This window comes from Oryx dammah, unplaced genomic scaffold, assembly GCF_014754425.2.
Source record: "Oryx dammah isolate SB20612 unplaced genomic scaffold, SCBI_Odam_1.1 HiC_scaffold_3, whole genome shotgun sequence".
Classification (NCBI taxonomy): Eukaryota; Metazoa; Chordata; class Mammalia; order Artiodactyla; family Bovidae; genus Oryx; species Oryx dammah.
Window position 1 is genome coordinate 101,220,663 of NW_024070187.1, and position 16,299 is coordinate 101,236,961.

The 16,299-nt window shown below is 39.5% G+C and overlaps 1 protein-coding gene across 1 annotated transcript in view; it reads right to left on the reverse strand.

Moving 5' to 3' along the window:
* Positions 1-16,299, reverse strand: part of SPARCL1 (SPARC like 1) — a 51,326-nt gene that overhangs the window by 13,024 nt on the left and 22,003 nt on the right. The window contains exons 2-7 of the mRNA XM_040237295.1: positions 8,902-8,965; positions 5,422-5,589; positions 3,948-4,913; positions 2,414-2,483; positions 1,301-1,419; positions 460-580 (exon numbers count right to left, since the gene is read on the reverse strand). Of these exons, the coding sequence (XP_040093229.1) occupies positions 460-580; positions 1,301-1,419; positions 2,414-2,483; positions 3,948-4,913; positions 5,422-5,589; positions 8,902-8,955 (1,498 nt within the window). The 5' untranslated portion in view covers positions 8,956-8,965. The remainder of the gene's footprint in view (positions 1-459; positions 581-1,300; positions 1,420-2,413; positions 2,484-3,947; positions 4,914-5,421; positions 5,590-8,901; positions 8,966-16,299) is intronic.

A 16,299-nucleotide genomic window follows, 5' to 3' on the forward strand; every position in this document is an offset into this window, starting at 1 on the left:
CCTTCCCAGTTATCTTAATGTACAGCCTGAATTCAGAACTACATTAGATTTTGTTGTTCGTGTTGTCTGCATATATATGAGTGCTGTGCTGTGCTGTGCTTAGTTGCTCAGTCATACCCAACTTTTTGAGACCCCATGGACTGTAGCCCACCAGGTTCCTCTGTCCATGAGATTCTCCAGGCAAGCAGTGGGTAGCCATGCCTCCTCAAGGGGATCTTCGCAACCCAGGGATTGAACCAGGGTCTCCTGCATTGCAGGTGGAATCTTTATTAGCTAAGCTACCAGGGAAGCCCATATATATATATGTATAAATATATTTTATATACATATACATACAAATACATATACATATACATACACATACATATACATACAAATATATATGTATAAATATATTTTATTCAGGTTCACCCCAAACTCTTTCGGCAATGGTAGATGGCAGTGGTGATGGACTCTTACATTTGCAGGCTCCAAAGTAATCCAGCTGCAGTTGGTGCCCCTTTTTCGTTCCCTCCAGTCTGCACTTAGTAGCAAAGAGATGACAGGAGCTGGCATAGGTCTGATTGTCAGTGCCACAAACCTAGGAAAGATAAGCATAAGAAAAACCTCAAGTTGATGAATGTTCATTGGGAAAATACTCTGCTCTTTATAGGCTGTTTAACCAATTGCTGAGCCAAAAATGTAGTCAGGTAGGGGATGCTATTAAAACCATAACTATCCCATCTGACCCCCCAAATCAACTAACTTATACCCATGGTGATGCTAATTTAGTTGATAAATGCAGAATAGAAACTGCAGATGATTCCAAGGATAGAATGAGTTTTAAAATGAATTCTACATAAATGCCATTATTATTTGAGGGCACAGTTGAAATTCTTTGATTTTGTTGGTATTTGTTTCTCTTGGCTATTATTTAAATATCAGGTGATAACCGGGACATTTACTTCTTTTTAAACTTAATTTTTAAAATTTTGCCTGTGCTGAGTCTTTATTGCTGCATCTGGTCTTCCTCTAGCTGCAGCAGCGGAGGCTACTCTCTGGTTGCAGTGCACGGGCTTCTCCTCATGGTGGCTTCTCTTGTTGGTGAGTTTAGTTGCTCTATGGCATGGGCATGACGGATCTTCCCAGTTCAGGGATTAAACCTGTGTTCCCTGCATTGGCAGGTGAATTTTTAACCACTGGACTATCAGGGAAGTCCCTACATTTTTTTTTTGAAACAAAAATTTCAATTGCAAATTACTTTCATTCAAATCACCCAACTATTTGATGTCTCTTAAAGATCATTTTGTAAAATACTTACTTGGTCAAGAAGTTTTGTAGGAGGACAAGATGCTGGATCTTGGCAGACACAGTGGGGTTTTCCATGTTGATCAGCCTTGCAGATGTGTCCTCTTTTGCACTGGAAGCTCATGCAAGAATCTAACAGAAAAATTTGGACAGGAAACACGGACAAAGCTAAATTGAGTACATAAACTCAGATTCACCCAGATAGTTCCATTTTCATGAATAAGAGAAAATGTGGGGAAACATTAGAAATTAAAATTTTTTATTTTTAATTAGAGGAGTATAATGATTTTACAATGTTGTGTTTCTGCTGTACAACAAAGTGAATCAGCTGTTTGCTACATATATCCCCTCCCTTGGAATGAATGTGTTGGTTTTCAAGTGGGACTCTCTGGTATGAAGCTATTTTACACAATAGGCTAGATTTCTGTACAGTTTGGATTGGGGATTTAAAAAGAACAAACAGTTCTTCTTGGCCAGCCTGTAATGGTCATAGTCTGACATCTATAGTGCCAGGCTGTGCAAGTTGGTCAAAAGGCAAATAAGCCACGAGAATTTTATTGGTTGAAATTTAAAATTTTGTGATTGGGGTGTGAGACTGAGATTGAAAGTATTAGTCACTCAGTTGTGTCCAACTCTTTGAGACCCTGTGAACTGTACTCCACTGGACTTGTCTGTGGAATAGTGGGTAGCTATTCCCTTCTCCAGGGGATCTTCCTGACCCAGAGATCAAACCCAGGTCTTCTACATTGCAGGCTGATTCTTTACCATCTGAGCCACCAGTGAAACTCAAAGATTGAGATTAGGTCTTAATTAAATATGGAATCTAAATTCTTAAGTTATAAGTTTGAGTGTAAATAAGGCAGAATTAATGCTTCTTCAAAGCAAAACGGTTTCGAGAAAAGAATTCTACCAGTAATATTGCAACTGGACTTCCAGTTTGTAAACACAGTTAACCGTAGTTGTCTATCAAATGTGCACAGGAGAATGTTAGCAATTTGTGGGAGTATTTCCTAGGGGAAGAGTTGGGAGAGAAAAAATTCGGATGAAGAGGTGGAGATAGCCCAGCGTGGCCCGTTACACCTCTCCCCAGGTACGGTCACAGACAGTGGGCTTAGCCTGTTCTCACCGACACTGTGCACCCTCCTGTTGCCTTCAGTTGAACTCTCATCTTTCCATGAGCTCTCTGCTTTCTTGGCCTGTATAATAACAAAAGCAGAAGTGGAATTACGTTTAGAGGAAAGCTGTGCCATTATTTATATTTTCACTCTGTATCCCTTCACAGATCTTTTCATACCTCAATCATTTTATTTTACTTCAATTATTATTAAAAAACTTTTTCCTTGGCCACACTGCATGGCATATGAGACCTTACTTCCCTGACCAGGAATTGAACCCATGCCCCTTGCATTGGCAGCACAGAGTGTTAACCACTGGACACCAGGGAAGTCCCTACCCCAATCATTTTAGATCTCAGAAGGAGACACGAGCCACAGTGGTGGAAAGAGACAGTAGCCCTTTGAAAACAGGATATGTTTCTATCTTTATTAACTGGGTTTAGTGGTGTATGTCTGGGTTTACCCAGTAAAAGTTGGAACCAACACCAGAAGCAAAGTTGGAACCTCCCCCTTTGGTTTGGGAAGACAGTAGAAATGTGGTATTACCATGCGATCCTCTTAAGATGCGATTACGTCAGTAATCTCTATGAAGCTGTTGGGAAAATTTTCTTACCAGGTTCCTCAAATGTAAGAAAACTCCTACCTTAGAATGGCAGCAGAGTTCTCAGGAATCAAAATTCCTGTCCACCTTGCCTACCAAAAAGCTGTATCGGGTGCTTCTGGTGGGTGCCCACCAGGGTTTTGCATGAAAGCTCCAAATGATTAAACAACCAAATAACAATGTGTTTCTTCCTTTCCCCCACCCTGTTGCTGTTCCCCGATTATCCTTTTGGTGCATGTCTGCTGAATAAAGTTGTGGCTCAAGTCTTTGTTCATTGCCTATAAGCTAAGTCAACAAACATTGCTGGATCTATTATGTTAGAGGCATTTTGCAAGATTTTGGTGATTCAGCCTGACTGACCTGGTGTCTGCTTTCAAGGCATGACGGCAGCTGTTGTCACATCTCCCATCCTCATATCTGTCAGGATTTACCTTTCTAGTTAGCACCAGGAACTTTCTGCTGCCAGTATCTGCGTCTCGGTGCCTGGAAAACCATGATACTCTAGAAAGCCTTCTCAAGGATAGATTGGAAATACTTGGAAATTGACACCTCTCCTAGTAGTTCTCAGCTTATGTAAAAGCCATAGCTCCTTCACTCTCCAAATTTGATAATTCAGAAAAACCTGCTTTACATGGTTTAACTGATATACCACTGATTACCTTCCTTTTCTTCCCTGAATCCCTTCTCTACTCCTCTTTGTCCCTGTACCTCTCAAACAAACTGCACTAAAATCCAAGGTCTACTTCTAGGGGAACCCAAATAAAACAGGTATTTTCAGGCTAACAATGGAGATGCAGAGAAAAATACATAATTATAAAATATTTCACTAAGGTACTGAGAGATAAGCACAGAGATTGCAAGAACACAGAGAAAGGTCATGGCTATTTTTTTTTTTTATAAAGCTAACTGCTTTATCAGACAAGCATCATTGAAAATAATCTCACCTGTTGGTTTTCTACAGGTTCACTGGTATCTACGTTCTCATTCTCCTGTGCTTTTTCTCTTTGCTCTTCATGCTCGGTGTGATAGTAAATGGACTGAGCTCTTTCATTCTCCAGGAACTCCTCGCTTGGAATGAAGTAGTCTTCACTTGTGTTGTGTCTGGGGCCATCATCACTGTCATCCTTAGCCCCGTGATTTCTGGCCATGGCATTAACACCGTCAGTAGGCTCCACCAATAGAGGCTCAGAAAGGGTCTTTTTATCCATCTCCTCATGGTTGCTGGTAACTTCAGGGCCAGGCTTTCCTTCTTGGCTCTGCCATTCTGTATCTTGACTGGGCTTATCGATTTTTGATGCAGTTTCTTCTTCCATTTCTGCCTTGGTGTTTTCCTCTTCTTGTTCTCGGCTACCCTGTTCAAGTTCCTCTTTCTGCATCTTGCTTTCTTGAGTTGGTTGATAAGACTCTTCCAAAACAGCATCCGATTGGGTACTGTCTTCTTCCTGCTCGTCGTTAGAAGGCTCCTTGGGAAGCTCTATCTCCCGTTCTTCTTCATCACTGTGGGTACCCACTTTACCTGGCTCTCTCCCTCCTTCCTCTTTTTCATTTGTGTCCTGATCTTGGTTTCCTTGATTACTTGGGTCTTGACTGTTCAACTGAGGATGAGAGGCATCTACAGGTTGTTCTTGGTTTTCATCTGTTTTTGCGATGCTTTCTTGTTGGTTAGAATCCACAATGGAACTAACATCATGAGCAAGGAAGCTCTCTGGGAGTTTCTCCTTTTGAGGTTCACTCATGTCTTCTTTTAGGTCCAATGTGCCTTCAGTTGGTGAATACTCCAAATTCTCAGTTAAGTCACTTTCAGTTTTCTCTTGGTCCTGTAATCCCAGATTTTGGTTGTAACTGTCTTCCTGATCTGCTGACTGATCATGGTTTTCCTCCTCTGACTTTAGCACTGAAGATTTTTCAGGCTGAAAAAAAAAAGTTTATTCTTGAAACAAATGATAATAGTAATCTATGTCATATTTGCAATTCATAAGCAAGATTGAATAGTTATTATTCTTTTTCTTCACACAATGTCTTATAAACTTATTTATGGTGTTTTTCCACATTCAACAACTATGAGTTTAACCTGAATTTGACTTTTGTGAAATATAAGAATTATGTACCACTTCAGCCCAAGAAGTAAAACTCATTAATCCTCACAATTCTTTTAGAGATCGGAGGCAGTTGATATGATCATTATCTTTAAAAAAAAAAAAAACTTTTCATTTTATATCGGAGTACCGCCAATTAACAATATCAGGATAGTTTCAAGTGGACAGCAAAAGCACTCAGTCTTATATATACATGTATTTCTATGATCATCATCTTAAAAAAATTAAACAGAGTGAATAAGGTAGTCTGTTTAACCATGCTTTAAAATTGAGGCCTTTGGAGACTTAAAAAATTGTACTAGTACACCTGTATTCCTTTTACCTTATGATGGGAATGGTCTTCTATGGATGTTGCAGTTTCCTTTTCATTTTCTGCATCTTCAGCCTCTACAAGAGGGATTGCAGTGTGCTCAGATGTTTCAGCCTCTTGGAGGGAACTCAAGGAGTCAGCAGTTGGGTTGGAATGATCAGATAGGAACCTTGCTTGTGTCTGAAAAAAAAAATTAAAAACTGATTTGTGTTATTCATGCCTAGATGTTAATGCTTACAATTTCTAGTTATTTTTTCTTGTCATCATTGTTAGTAGTAATATATTTCATTTATAACACCAGCAAAAAGATACTCTGTAGAATTTTTAAGGATATAAGCAAATAGTCAGAATATAATCTTAAGTGATAACAAAATCCCAGTCATGATTAAGAAAAAGTTATATTGCAGAGACTAGGGGAAAATAGGGCAAAATGATCTCAAGAATAGCAACTTTTGACTTTTGGAATTATTTTCAAATTATTTCCAAAATAATTTTGGCATTATTTCAAACTTTTACAAAGCATTTAAACTTCATGATTTTGAAAACTCTTTAGCATTAAGTCAGACTGAAGTCAGATTAATCATAGGTTATCATTGCATTGAACATTTTCTTAAGTTAATTTATAAGTGCTCACTGATAATTAGCAGAAAAAGTTATAAATCCTTTATTCTGTATTTATATATTTTCCTAACCCTATCAGTCTTATATCCATTGAGAAATCATGTATAATAGTAAAAAATAATTTAATCTTGAACTAATTAATAAACTATATGAAACAGGACACCAGGTCTACTAGGGTTGAATAGCTATTGAATATTGTTTCCTCTAGAGGAATAGTTCTATTTCTAGCAAGATTGGAGGCATAGATGAAGAGTTGGGCAGTGAGGCTTGATGGTAAAGTCAGACAACTGGACGTAGAGCCAAGAGACCTTGCTTCAAGTTTTGACTGTGCTATTTACTATCTGTGGGGGTTTGACAAATTGTTTATCTCTACTTTCTCATCTCTAAAGGTGCAATAAGAAGAAATATTAAGATAAGGCTAAGTATATAACACATTTTCTGAATTTTAAAGGGATAATCCAAGTGAAAAATTACTATAGCCAGTAGTAATACTCTACAGTGGTAATAATATGAACTGTCTGGTATCTTAGGCAGGTATTTATCACAGATCTTTGTTAGAGAGATATTGTGGACACTCAGATGTCAGGCAGGTCCAAAACTCAGATTTTATTTGGTTTGACTGGTCTACTCCATTAGCAAGTCCTGTATTGTTGATTGTATAATATAAAGAAATATATAGTGTATGAGGTTTTTTAAGATGTGGCTTCCTCTCTTGCTTATTATCTTTTCAACTAAAAAGGAATGATCATATTTGAATAAAGTATCCAGAAAAACCGTTTTTAAAAAAGATATTTTATATGAACCATTTTTTAAAGTCTCTATTAAATTTGTTACAATATTGCTTCTGTTTTGTGTTTTGTTTTTTTGGCTGCAAGGCATATGAGTTCTTAGCTCCCTGACCAGGAATTGAGCCTGTACCCTCTGCACTGGAAGGCAAAGTCTTTAAACGCATGGTGCTGGTGATTTCATTGCAAAGCTGTGTCCAATTCTTGCAACCCCATGGACTGTAGCCCACCAGGCCCCTCTGTCCATGGGATTTTCTCAGGCAAGAATACTGGAGGGGGTTGCCATTCCCTTTTCCAGGGGATCTTCCAGACCATGGGATCAAACCCAGGTCTCCTGCATGGCAGGCAGATCCTTTATTGTTGAGCCACCAGGGAAGAGCCCTCCAGAAAAGCCCTCAGAGGAATGTGGAGAGAGAACGGTGGCCGGTTTGGCCTGACGGATGACAGTAGTGGCTGGGGGTCTTGGCTTTGTGGAGAGTTGCTCCCTGGTCTGCGTCCTGCCTCCCCCACACCCCCTCAGCAAGCTGGAAGAAATGCAAGAAAAACATGACAGCTTATTTTTCAGGAATTTTCAAAGGCAAAATTCTGTTTCATCATTCTGTCCATGTGTACATTTGTAACAACATACCCTCTGGAAATCCGTGTGGAATCTCCTAACCATATAGAACCCACTGATTTCTGGAGAATTCAGGCAGGTGGGGAAAAATAATACAATATTTTTAATAGGTACATCATTTGAAAAGATACTTAGCTTTTTGCTAATGGACAGAATCTGTATTAAAACACGTTTTCCTAATAGGGAAACATGTGGAATATGTCTGTAGACAGGCGTGCCATTCAAACATTTAGTTCAAAGACACTTTTGATGCCTGTTTACATTTGTGACAACAGCTGCAAGGGCAAGGAAACAATGGTTCTGTGGGAACTTCCCTCCATGCTGAAAATAGTGATTCCACTTCTGTAATTTCAGAGGACAATGTAGAATTCCAGCTGGCGTAGCTCCTTGCTACTTAAGCATGATTCTCAGAGGTGGTCACAAATTCTGTTTTCTAAGAACTATTGGTCTGGGTGGCATGGCACAGATGGCAACCAGAAGCTATCCAAAAAGCAAGGACAGAATCTTGGATGCAATAGAGAGGGAGGGAAGGGACAAGACATAAAGTGCTTTGTCTGTTTTAAGAAGGTTGATTCCTTCATTTGGTGAAAAAGGAAAAAAGGCACAAATCCCTTAGTTTGATTAAGGATGCCCTAGATCTCTTGGGAGATAGCCAAATGATCATCCAAACTATAATCAAATGAAAAAACAAAGACAGCTTTCAGGTATTTTGAGGCTGCTGACATAGTCTCAAATGATCTGATTTCTATGAGGCTGATTCATTACAGGCTGAATGCTGAGGCCAGTATATCTGGGTGTGAAGAAAAGAATGTTTTAGTCCTATCTGCTTTCAGCATGCTTTCTTGGATGTGCCTCCAAGGATAAGTTAGGATCTGATTAATTTATATCATTTTCCTGTGTCTAACCTCTTGGTTCCTGTTTTTATTATAGACTCAGAATTTCTCAGTCAGGATGTATTGATCTTGCAGAAAATACTGCTGGAGAGGGTGGGTATTTGCTCCAAGATTTCTCAAACTGATTTCTTAGATTTCTCATATTAGTATGGTGAACTTCCATAGGAGAATTTATTTCTTCCTTTTCTCTTTGGTATTTGGCTAATAGACTGTTAGCAAACAGTTTCACTTATATTTATATTTGTAGAGCCTGATAGTTCTTGAAGAAATTTATTTTTATAAAGTGCCTTATTTCATTTTTACTAGTCATTCATTCCCTGCATGGGAAAAATAATATGATTAAAATAAAAAAAGAATTTTAAACTATTATATAAGAACACTTTTATTTACTTATTTATTTTTTGGTTGGGGCTATCCCTGATCTAAAAGTTTAGGGCTTTATAAAATCAAGTGATATGATTAGCACATTACTAAGTAAATAGCACAAGCTCAAGAACATTTTTTTTAAAATGGAGGATTTCTAAACTGAATGTCAGGAGGGAGAGATTTAAGTAACAACAGAGAAAAGTACAGTTACCGGAATAGCACCTGCAGTTCCCAAAATGCACAGGAAAAAAATCACAGTCTTCATTGTTCTAGACCTGTAAATCAAGAAGATAATTAACAGTCATGGGAAAAGTTTCTTTGTAAGAAGTTAAAAGATACTCTTCTTAGCAAATACTGAGCTTGATAGTGTCCTTTGTATTTAAAGACACTTGTCTTTGTGGATTAATGTGTCTGAAAAGACAGATTCATGACAGTTTTCACCCAATCGTGTCCCAGTGAGAATGCTCCTGGATTTTCTGGCCCAGCTGTGTTTGGCAGAACCTGTCTCTGTTGATGACTGTGCTTCCTTAGTTGGAGGTGTATGCAGATCTTAGGTCTGAAGGTTTGTAAGTGTGCACAGTGAATGTAAAAGTCACAAAGTGAAGTAATACAGTGTGTTAGGTTTGGACTCAACAAACTGCTTCTTGGTATTGGAGAAACTCACACATTCAGTGCAGAGTTTTAGAAATGGGAGATGACTGTTTTAGATGATTTTTCTTACAATCATAGTTTTATATACAAATGCATCCCTAGAACTTAAAAAATACTTTGATGTTTTAAGGAAAGGGAGAAGTTTCTTCTGTTAGTTACTCATATTTAAAAAAAATGCTTAAGTGGGTATTTAAAAATATATTAATATTAAACATTATCCAACTGATTTAATACTATATCAGCTATCACTTCACACACACACACACACAGAAAACATACATGCACACATATACACAATACTCTTCTTTTCCCCCTCTTCCTAAAGTAGTTGTATCACAATTCCTGTTTAAATCATTATTTAACATTATGACAATGTAAATATTCTTCACAACTGAGCCAAATAGTAATTTCTTGTGTTGAATCATTTTAAAATTTCTTTTCTTGAACAATATTTTGCTTTTGTCTGGATCTAAAAACTGACTCCCTTTTAAAAATAATTTCTCATGTACCCATCACTTACTCTTCCCAAATTTTCAAAGGCAGGTGAAGCTATTAAAATCTTAATCTAGAATTTAATATTTACTCACTCATTCCATCAGAATTTATTAAATTTATGGAACTCTAGTCATCTCACATGCTAGTAAAGTAATTCTCCAAATTCTCCAAGCCAGGCTTCAGCAGTACGTGAACTGTGAACTTCCAGATGTTCAAGCTGGTTTTAGAAAAGGCAGAGGAACCAGAGATCAAATTGCCAATATCTGCTGGATCATGGAAAAAGCAAGAGAGTTCCAGAAAAACATCTATTTCTGCTTTATTGACTATGCCAAAGCCTTTGACTGTGTGGATCACAATAAACTGTGGAAAATTCTGAAAGAGATGGGCATACCAGACCACCTGACCTGCCTCTTGAGAAACCTGTATGCAGGTCAAGAAGCAACAGTTAGAACTGGACATGGAACAACAGAGTGGTTCCAAATAGGAAAAGGAGTACATCAAGGCTGTATATTGTCACCCTGCTTATTTAACTTACATGTAGAGTACATCATGAGAAACGCTGGGCTGGAAGAAGCACAAGCTGGAATCAAGATTGCCGGGACAAATATCAATAACCTCAGATATGCAGCTGACACCACCCTTATGGCAGAAAGTGAAGAGGAACTAAAAAGCCTCTTGATGAAAGTGAAAGAGGAGAATGAAAAAGTTGGCTTAAAGCTCAACATTCAGAAAACGAAGATATAGCATCTGGTCCTATCACTTCATGGGAAATAGATGGGGACACAGTGGAAACAGTGTCAGACTTTATGTTGGGAGCTCCCAAATCACTGCAGATCGTGATTGCAGCCATGAAATTAAAAGACGCTTACTCCTTGGAAGGAAAGTTATGACCAACCTAGATAGCATATTCAAAAGCAGAGATATTACTTTGTCAATAAAGGTCTGTCTAGTCAAGGCTATGGTTTTTCCAGTGGTCATGTATGGATGTGAGAGTTGGACTGTGAAGAAAGCTGAGTGCTGAAGAATTGATGCTTTTGAACTGTGGTGTTGGAGAAGACTCTTGAGAGTCCCTTGGACTGCAAGGAGATCCAACCAGTCCATGCTGAAGGAGATCAGTCCTGGGTGTTCATTGGAAGGACTGATGCTAAAGCTGAAGCTCCAGTACTTTGGACACCTCATGCGAAGAGTTGACTCATTGGAAAAGACTCTGATGCTGGGAGGGATTGGGGGCAGGAGGAGAAGGGGACAACAGAGGATGAGATAGCTGTATGGTATCACTGACTCGATGGACATGAGTTTAAGTCAACTCCAGGAGTTGGTGATGGACAGGGAGGCCTGGTGTGCTGTGATTCATGGGGTCACAAAGAGTCGGACATGACTGAGCGACTGAACTGAACTGAATCATTTATGTTTTAGATCAGCATATTATTTTTCTACTGTTTTAGAAAACTTAAAATATAAAATAATATAGTTTATCACAGGGTCTCTTTATCTTGGCACCATTAACATTTGGGGTGGTAATTCTTAGTGGTGGAGGCTGTCCTGTGCATTGTAGGATGTTTGTAGCATCGCTGACTTCTACCCACTACATGTCAGTAGCAAGCCCCCTAATCCCCTGCAGTTATGACAACCAACAGTGTTTCTAGACATTGCCAAGTCACCCTGGAGGGCAAACGCACCTGATTTGGAACTACTGGCGTAGTAGAAGGAACACGGTGCTTTGGGATTAGAAACACATATGGTAGAACGTGAATCCACACTTGCCATCCATGGAATCTTTGGCAAGTTACTTAACCCTCTGAGCCTCAGATTCCCCATCTGAAAATGGGGATAACACCTGTGATGGTTAATTTTATTTTATTTTTAAAATTTTTAATTTTGTATTGTTATATATCCAATTAACAATGTTGTGACAATTTCAGGTGGACAGCAAAGGGACTCAGCCATATACATACATGTATCCATTCTTCCCCAAACTCTCTTCCATCCACACTGCCACATAACACTGAGCAGAGTTCCTGGTAGGTCTTTGTTGCCTTTGTGATGGTTAATTTTACGTGACAACTTGACTGGCCTGTGGGATGCCCACGTGTCTGGTTAAACATTATTTCTAGGTGCATTTGTGAGTGTGTTTCTGAAGACATTAGCATTTGAATCAGTCAACTGCATAAAGCTGATTGCCTTTTAGTGTGGGTGGATTTCATCCAATCTGGTGAGGACCTGCATAGAACAAAACGTTGGAATAAGTGAGAATTTGCTCCCTCACCCTCTCCGTTTGAGCGAAAACACTGGTTTGGATGGATGTTCTCTGGATGGAACATACACTCATCAGGGCCCCTGGTGCTCAGGCCTTCAGACTAGAGCTGCAGAGTTAACTGGGATCACCATGCTTACTGGTCCGCAACTTGTGAAGGCAAATCACAGAACTTTACCAGTATCTATAATTGAATGAGCCAATTTCTTACATGCAATCATCCTCTCTGTCTGTACACATAAACATATATATCCCCCCACCTCTACCACCCTGGAGAACCTTAGTACAACATCTAATCCAGTTCTGCGAAGATTAGAAGAAATAGTATTGGTGGGAGGTGGGAGGGAGGCTCAGTGGGGAGGGGACTGTGTATACCTATGGCTGATTCATGTTGATGTATGGCAGAAACCAACACAGTATTGTGATTATCCTTCAATTAAAAAGAAAGAAAGAAAAGAAGAAGAAATAGTATTTGTAAAAATGCCCGATGCCCAAGAAGTACTTGATTCATCTTTTTGCTTTTTTCATTTTCTGTAAAAGTCAAATAGCAATTCTTGGACAACAGTATAGAGCCTCAGAAAATAATGTAATCTAAGTTTTGCCATGAGGTCAGAAGAATTTTCCAGTGGAACATATAAAGTCCTTTTGCCCACACATTGACCAAAGCTCCCTTTAACTCCAGGAGTCTTTCCTACGTTCATCACAAGTAATGATGGAATTAGGCTGAGACTGTTAACCACTCTTCTTTAAAATGGTAGCAATACAAAAGCAGAATCAATCAGCAAAAATATTGTGGGTTTTAAGGCTAATTTCCTTCTGATTTTAGTTTTAATAGCAGTATATACAGGTAATTACATTTGAGAACATGCTTCCCTTTGATTTGATCACAGGATCTCACAAATTCCCTTCACTTTCTCAAATCTAATGAAACCAAATGAGTAAAAAAAGAAATATGTGTCCAGTTGGCCAAAGCCAACTCAATCACTCTCTTCATTTATTGAGCACTTACTAGACTCTGCCTAAGCACAGGGCCACCTGGTTCCTGCCTGAAGAGTTACAAAGGAGGGTATCAAGTAAATCGATGATTTAGTATAATGTGATGAGTGTGTACATAATGCAGTGGAAATACAGATAAGAAGCATTTACAATTAGGTAGTTTTAATGCTAACATTGTTTTCCCAGGTGTTGCTAAGTGGTAAAGACCCCACCTGCCAATGCAAGAGACATAAGAAACAAAGGTTTGATCCCTGGGTTGGGAAGATCCCCTGGAGAAGGAAATGGCACCCCACTCCAGTATTCTTGCCTGGAGAATCCCATGGTCAGAGGAGCCTGGCAGGCTATACAGAGTCAGACAAGACTGAAGCGACTTAGCATGCACACACACTGCTAACATTTACTGAGTCTTAAGGGCTTAAATTTTAGGTACCATTCTAAGGGTTTTGCACATACTAGCTCTTTGAATCTTTTAAATAATTCTACTAGCTAACACTTGATTTTCATCATTTTATTAGTAAGGAAATTAAGGTTAAGTAACGTATTCAAGGTTACTCAGCTAAGTGGCAGAAGCAATGTTTGAGACCTAAGAATTTGCTTTTATGTCTGTGTTCTTAACCATTACACTCTACTGCTCCTGTATAGAAAAGGCTTTCAGAAGAGGAACTTTTTGACCTGAGATTTGAAAAACCAGTCAGTACTAGTTAGCTGTATGAAAGACAGAAGGGCAGTCTGAGGATGCAAACAGCATGGGTGACGGTCCAGAGTCATAAGACAGTGTATGTTTGTGTTCCTAGGGTGTTAGTGGGTGAAGCAGAGGGAGATAAGACTCAAAACAAGGCAAGTCTTTGTGTGTTAAACTAGGAATTTTAAATTCCAGCTGAAAAACTATGGGGCCTCAATGACTGATTGTAAGTGGGGCAGTGATATAATCACATCTGAATGTTAGAAAGGATCCTTGGTACAATCCTGTGTGGGACAGATGAGTAGAAAGACTTACCAGGAGGAAATTGCAATATCAAGATGAGAGATGGTCAGAGCCTTAAATTTTGCCTCTGGTCTTGAGAATGGAAAACAAAGAGACAGATCCAGCTTGTCCTGGTTCATGGGAGCCAGTTGCTAACTTTCCAGGAATTTTGTGAGCTGGCTATTAAAAAAAGCCATCATTGAAGATTAAATTATATACACTTACAATTTAATTATGTTAAAAACAAAAGAAATACTCAAAAGTCACCCCTTTCTACTTATTTTTACTACTTTACCACTTATTCTCTTAAGATTATTTATGCCTGTTGTATCTGTAGGTGGAAATACTATATAATGTGTGGTAATGCACTTGTCTTCCCAAGTCTGTTCAGTGATGTCACACTAGTAGCTTGAAATCAACCATGGTGGGAGGATTACACCATGAAAATCTTCAAATGCTACCTAATTCCACCATCTCCCTGCAAAAGCTGGTTGTTAAACATTTGCTGGTATACTGGTGGATAGTTTTGAGAAATATTTAAAGGCAGAACAGGTAGGACTTAATGACAAATTGTATACTGTGGAAAGAAGAGAAGGAAGAGGGTTGGGCTATTATATTTCTAATTTGGGCCACTGGGTACACAGTAGTGTTAATACTAAGATAAGGGATTATAAGAGTTTTAGAAGAAAGATGATGAATTAGTTTTGAACTTGTTGAATTTGAGTAGAGATATATGGCAGAAAGTGAAGAGGAACTAAAAAGCCTCTGGATGAAAGTGAAAGTGGAGAGTGAAAAAGTTGGCTTAAAGCTCAACATTCAGAAAACGAAGATCATGGCATCTGGTCCCATCACTTCATGGGAAATAGATGGGGACACAGTGGAAACAGTGTCAGACTTTATTTTGGGGGGCTCCCAAATCACTGCAGATCGTGATTGCAGCCATGAAATTAAAAGACGCTTACTCCTTGGAAGGAAAGTTATGACCAACCTAGATAGCATATTCAAAAGCAGAGACATTCCTTTGCCAACTAAGGTCCGTCTAGTCAAAGCTATGGTTTTCCCTGTGGTCATGTATGGATGTGAGAGTTGGACTGTGAAGAAGGCTGAGCGCCGAAGAATTGATGCTTTTGAACTGTGGTGTTGGAGAAGACTCTTGAGAGTCCCTCGGACTGCAAGGAGGTCCAACCAGTCCATTCTGAAGGAGATCAGCCCTGGGATTTCTTTGGAAGGAATGATGCTAAAGCTGAGACTCCAGTACTTTGGCCACCTCATGCAAAGAGCTGACTCATTGGAAAAGACTCTGATGTTGGGAGGGATTGGGGGCAGGAGGAGAAGGGGACGACAGAGAATGAGATAGCTGGATGGCATCACTGACTCGATGGACGTGAGTCTGAGTGAACTCCGGGAGTTGGTGATGGACAGGGAGGCCTGGTGTGCTGTGATTCATGGGGTCGCAAAGAGTCAGACACGACTGAGCGACTGAACTAAACTGAACTGATACTTAAATAAGCAGCTTCCCTGGGGGCTCAGATGGTAAAGAGATTGCTTGCCACAATGTGGGAGACCTGGGTTCCAGGCCCTGGAGAAGGGAATGGTTACCCACTCCAGTATTCTTGCCTGGAGAATTCCATGCACAGAGGAGCCTGGTGGGCTACAGTCTATGGGATTGCAAAGAGTCAGACACGACTGGACAACTGAGACTTCCACATACTTGGATAAATGGGTCTGGAAGTAAGCGTGAAAAGCTTACTTTCATACAGTGAATAGAACAGAGGGCAGGAGCCAGCACACTGGTTAATATAGATCATTAGGTGCTGTTGGGGGATGGGAAGATGAAAGATACAAATGATGAGACAGGAGCGTCACGTAAGAAAAAGAAAGTGTTGAATGTTACTGAGAGGTCAGAGTAAACACGGCTAAGGATTATCCTTCCCTTTGGAAATGCAGAGGTTAGTGGAGAGTTGAAGAAGAGTAGGTGGTTTTGGTGTGATAGTGTCAGTGGAGACCAGTCTTCAGTAACTGGGGAGTAAATAGACAGCAATGGAGTGAAGACAGTGAGTGTAGACCACTCTGTAGACGGTTGGTGGGGAGGGACTTTCCTGGTGGTCTAGTGGCTAAGATTCTGCTCCCAATGCAGGGGGCCGGGGTTTGATCTCTGGTCAGATAACTAGATCCCACATGCCTCACCTAAGAGTTCACATCCCACGACTAAAGATCTTGTGTGCCTCAAAAAAGACTGAAGATCCCAC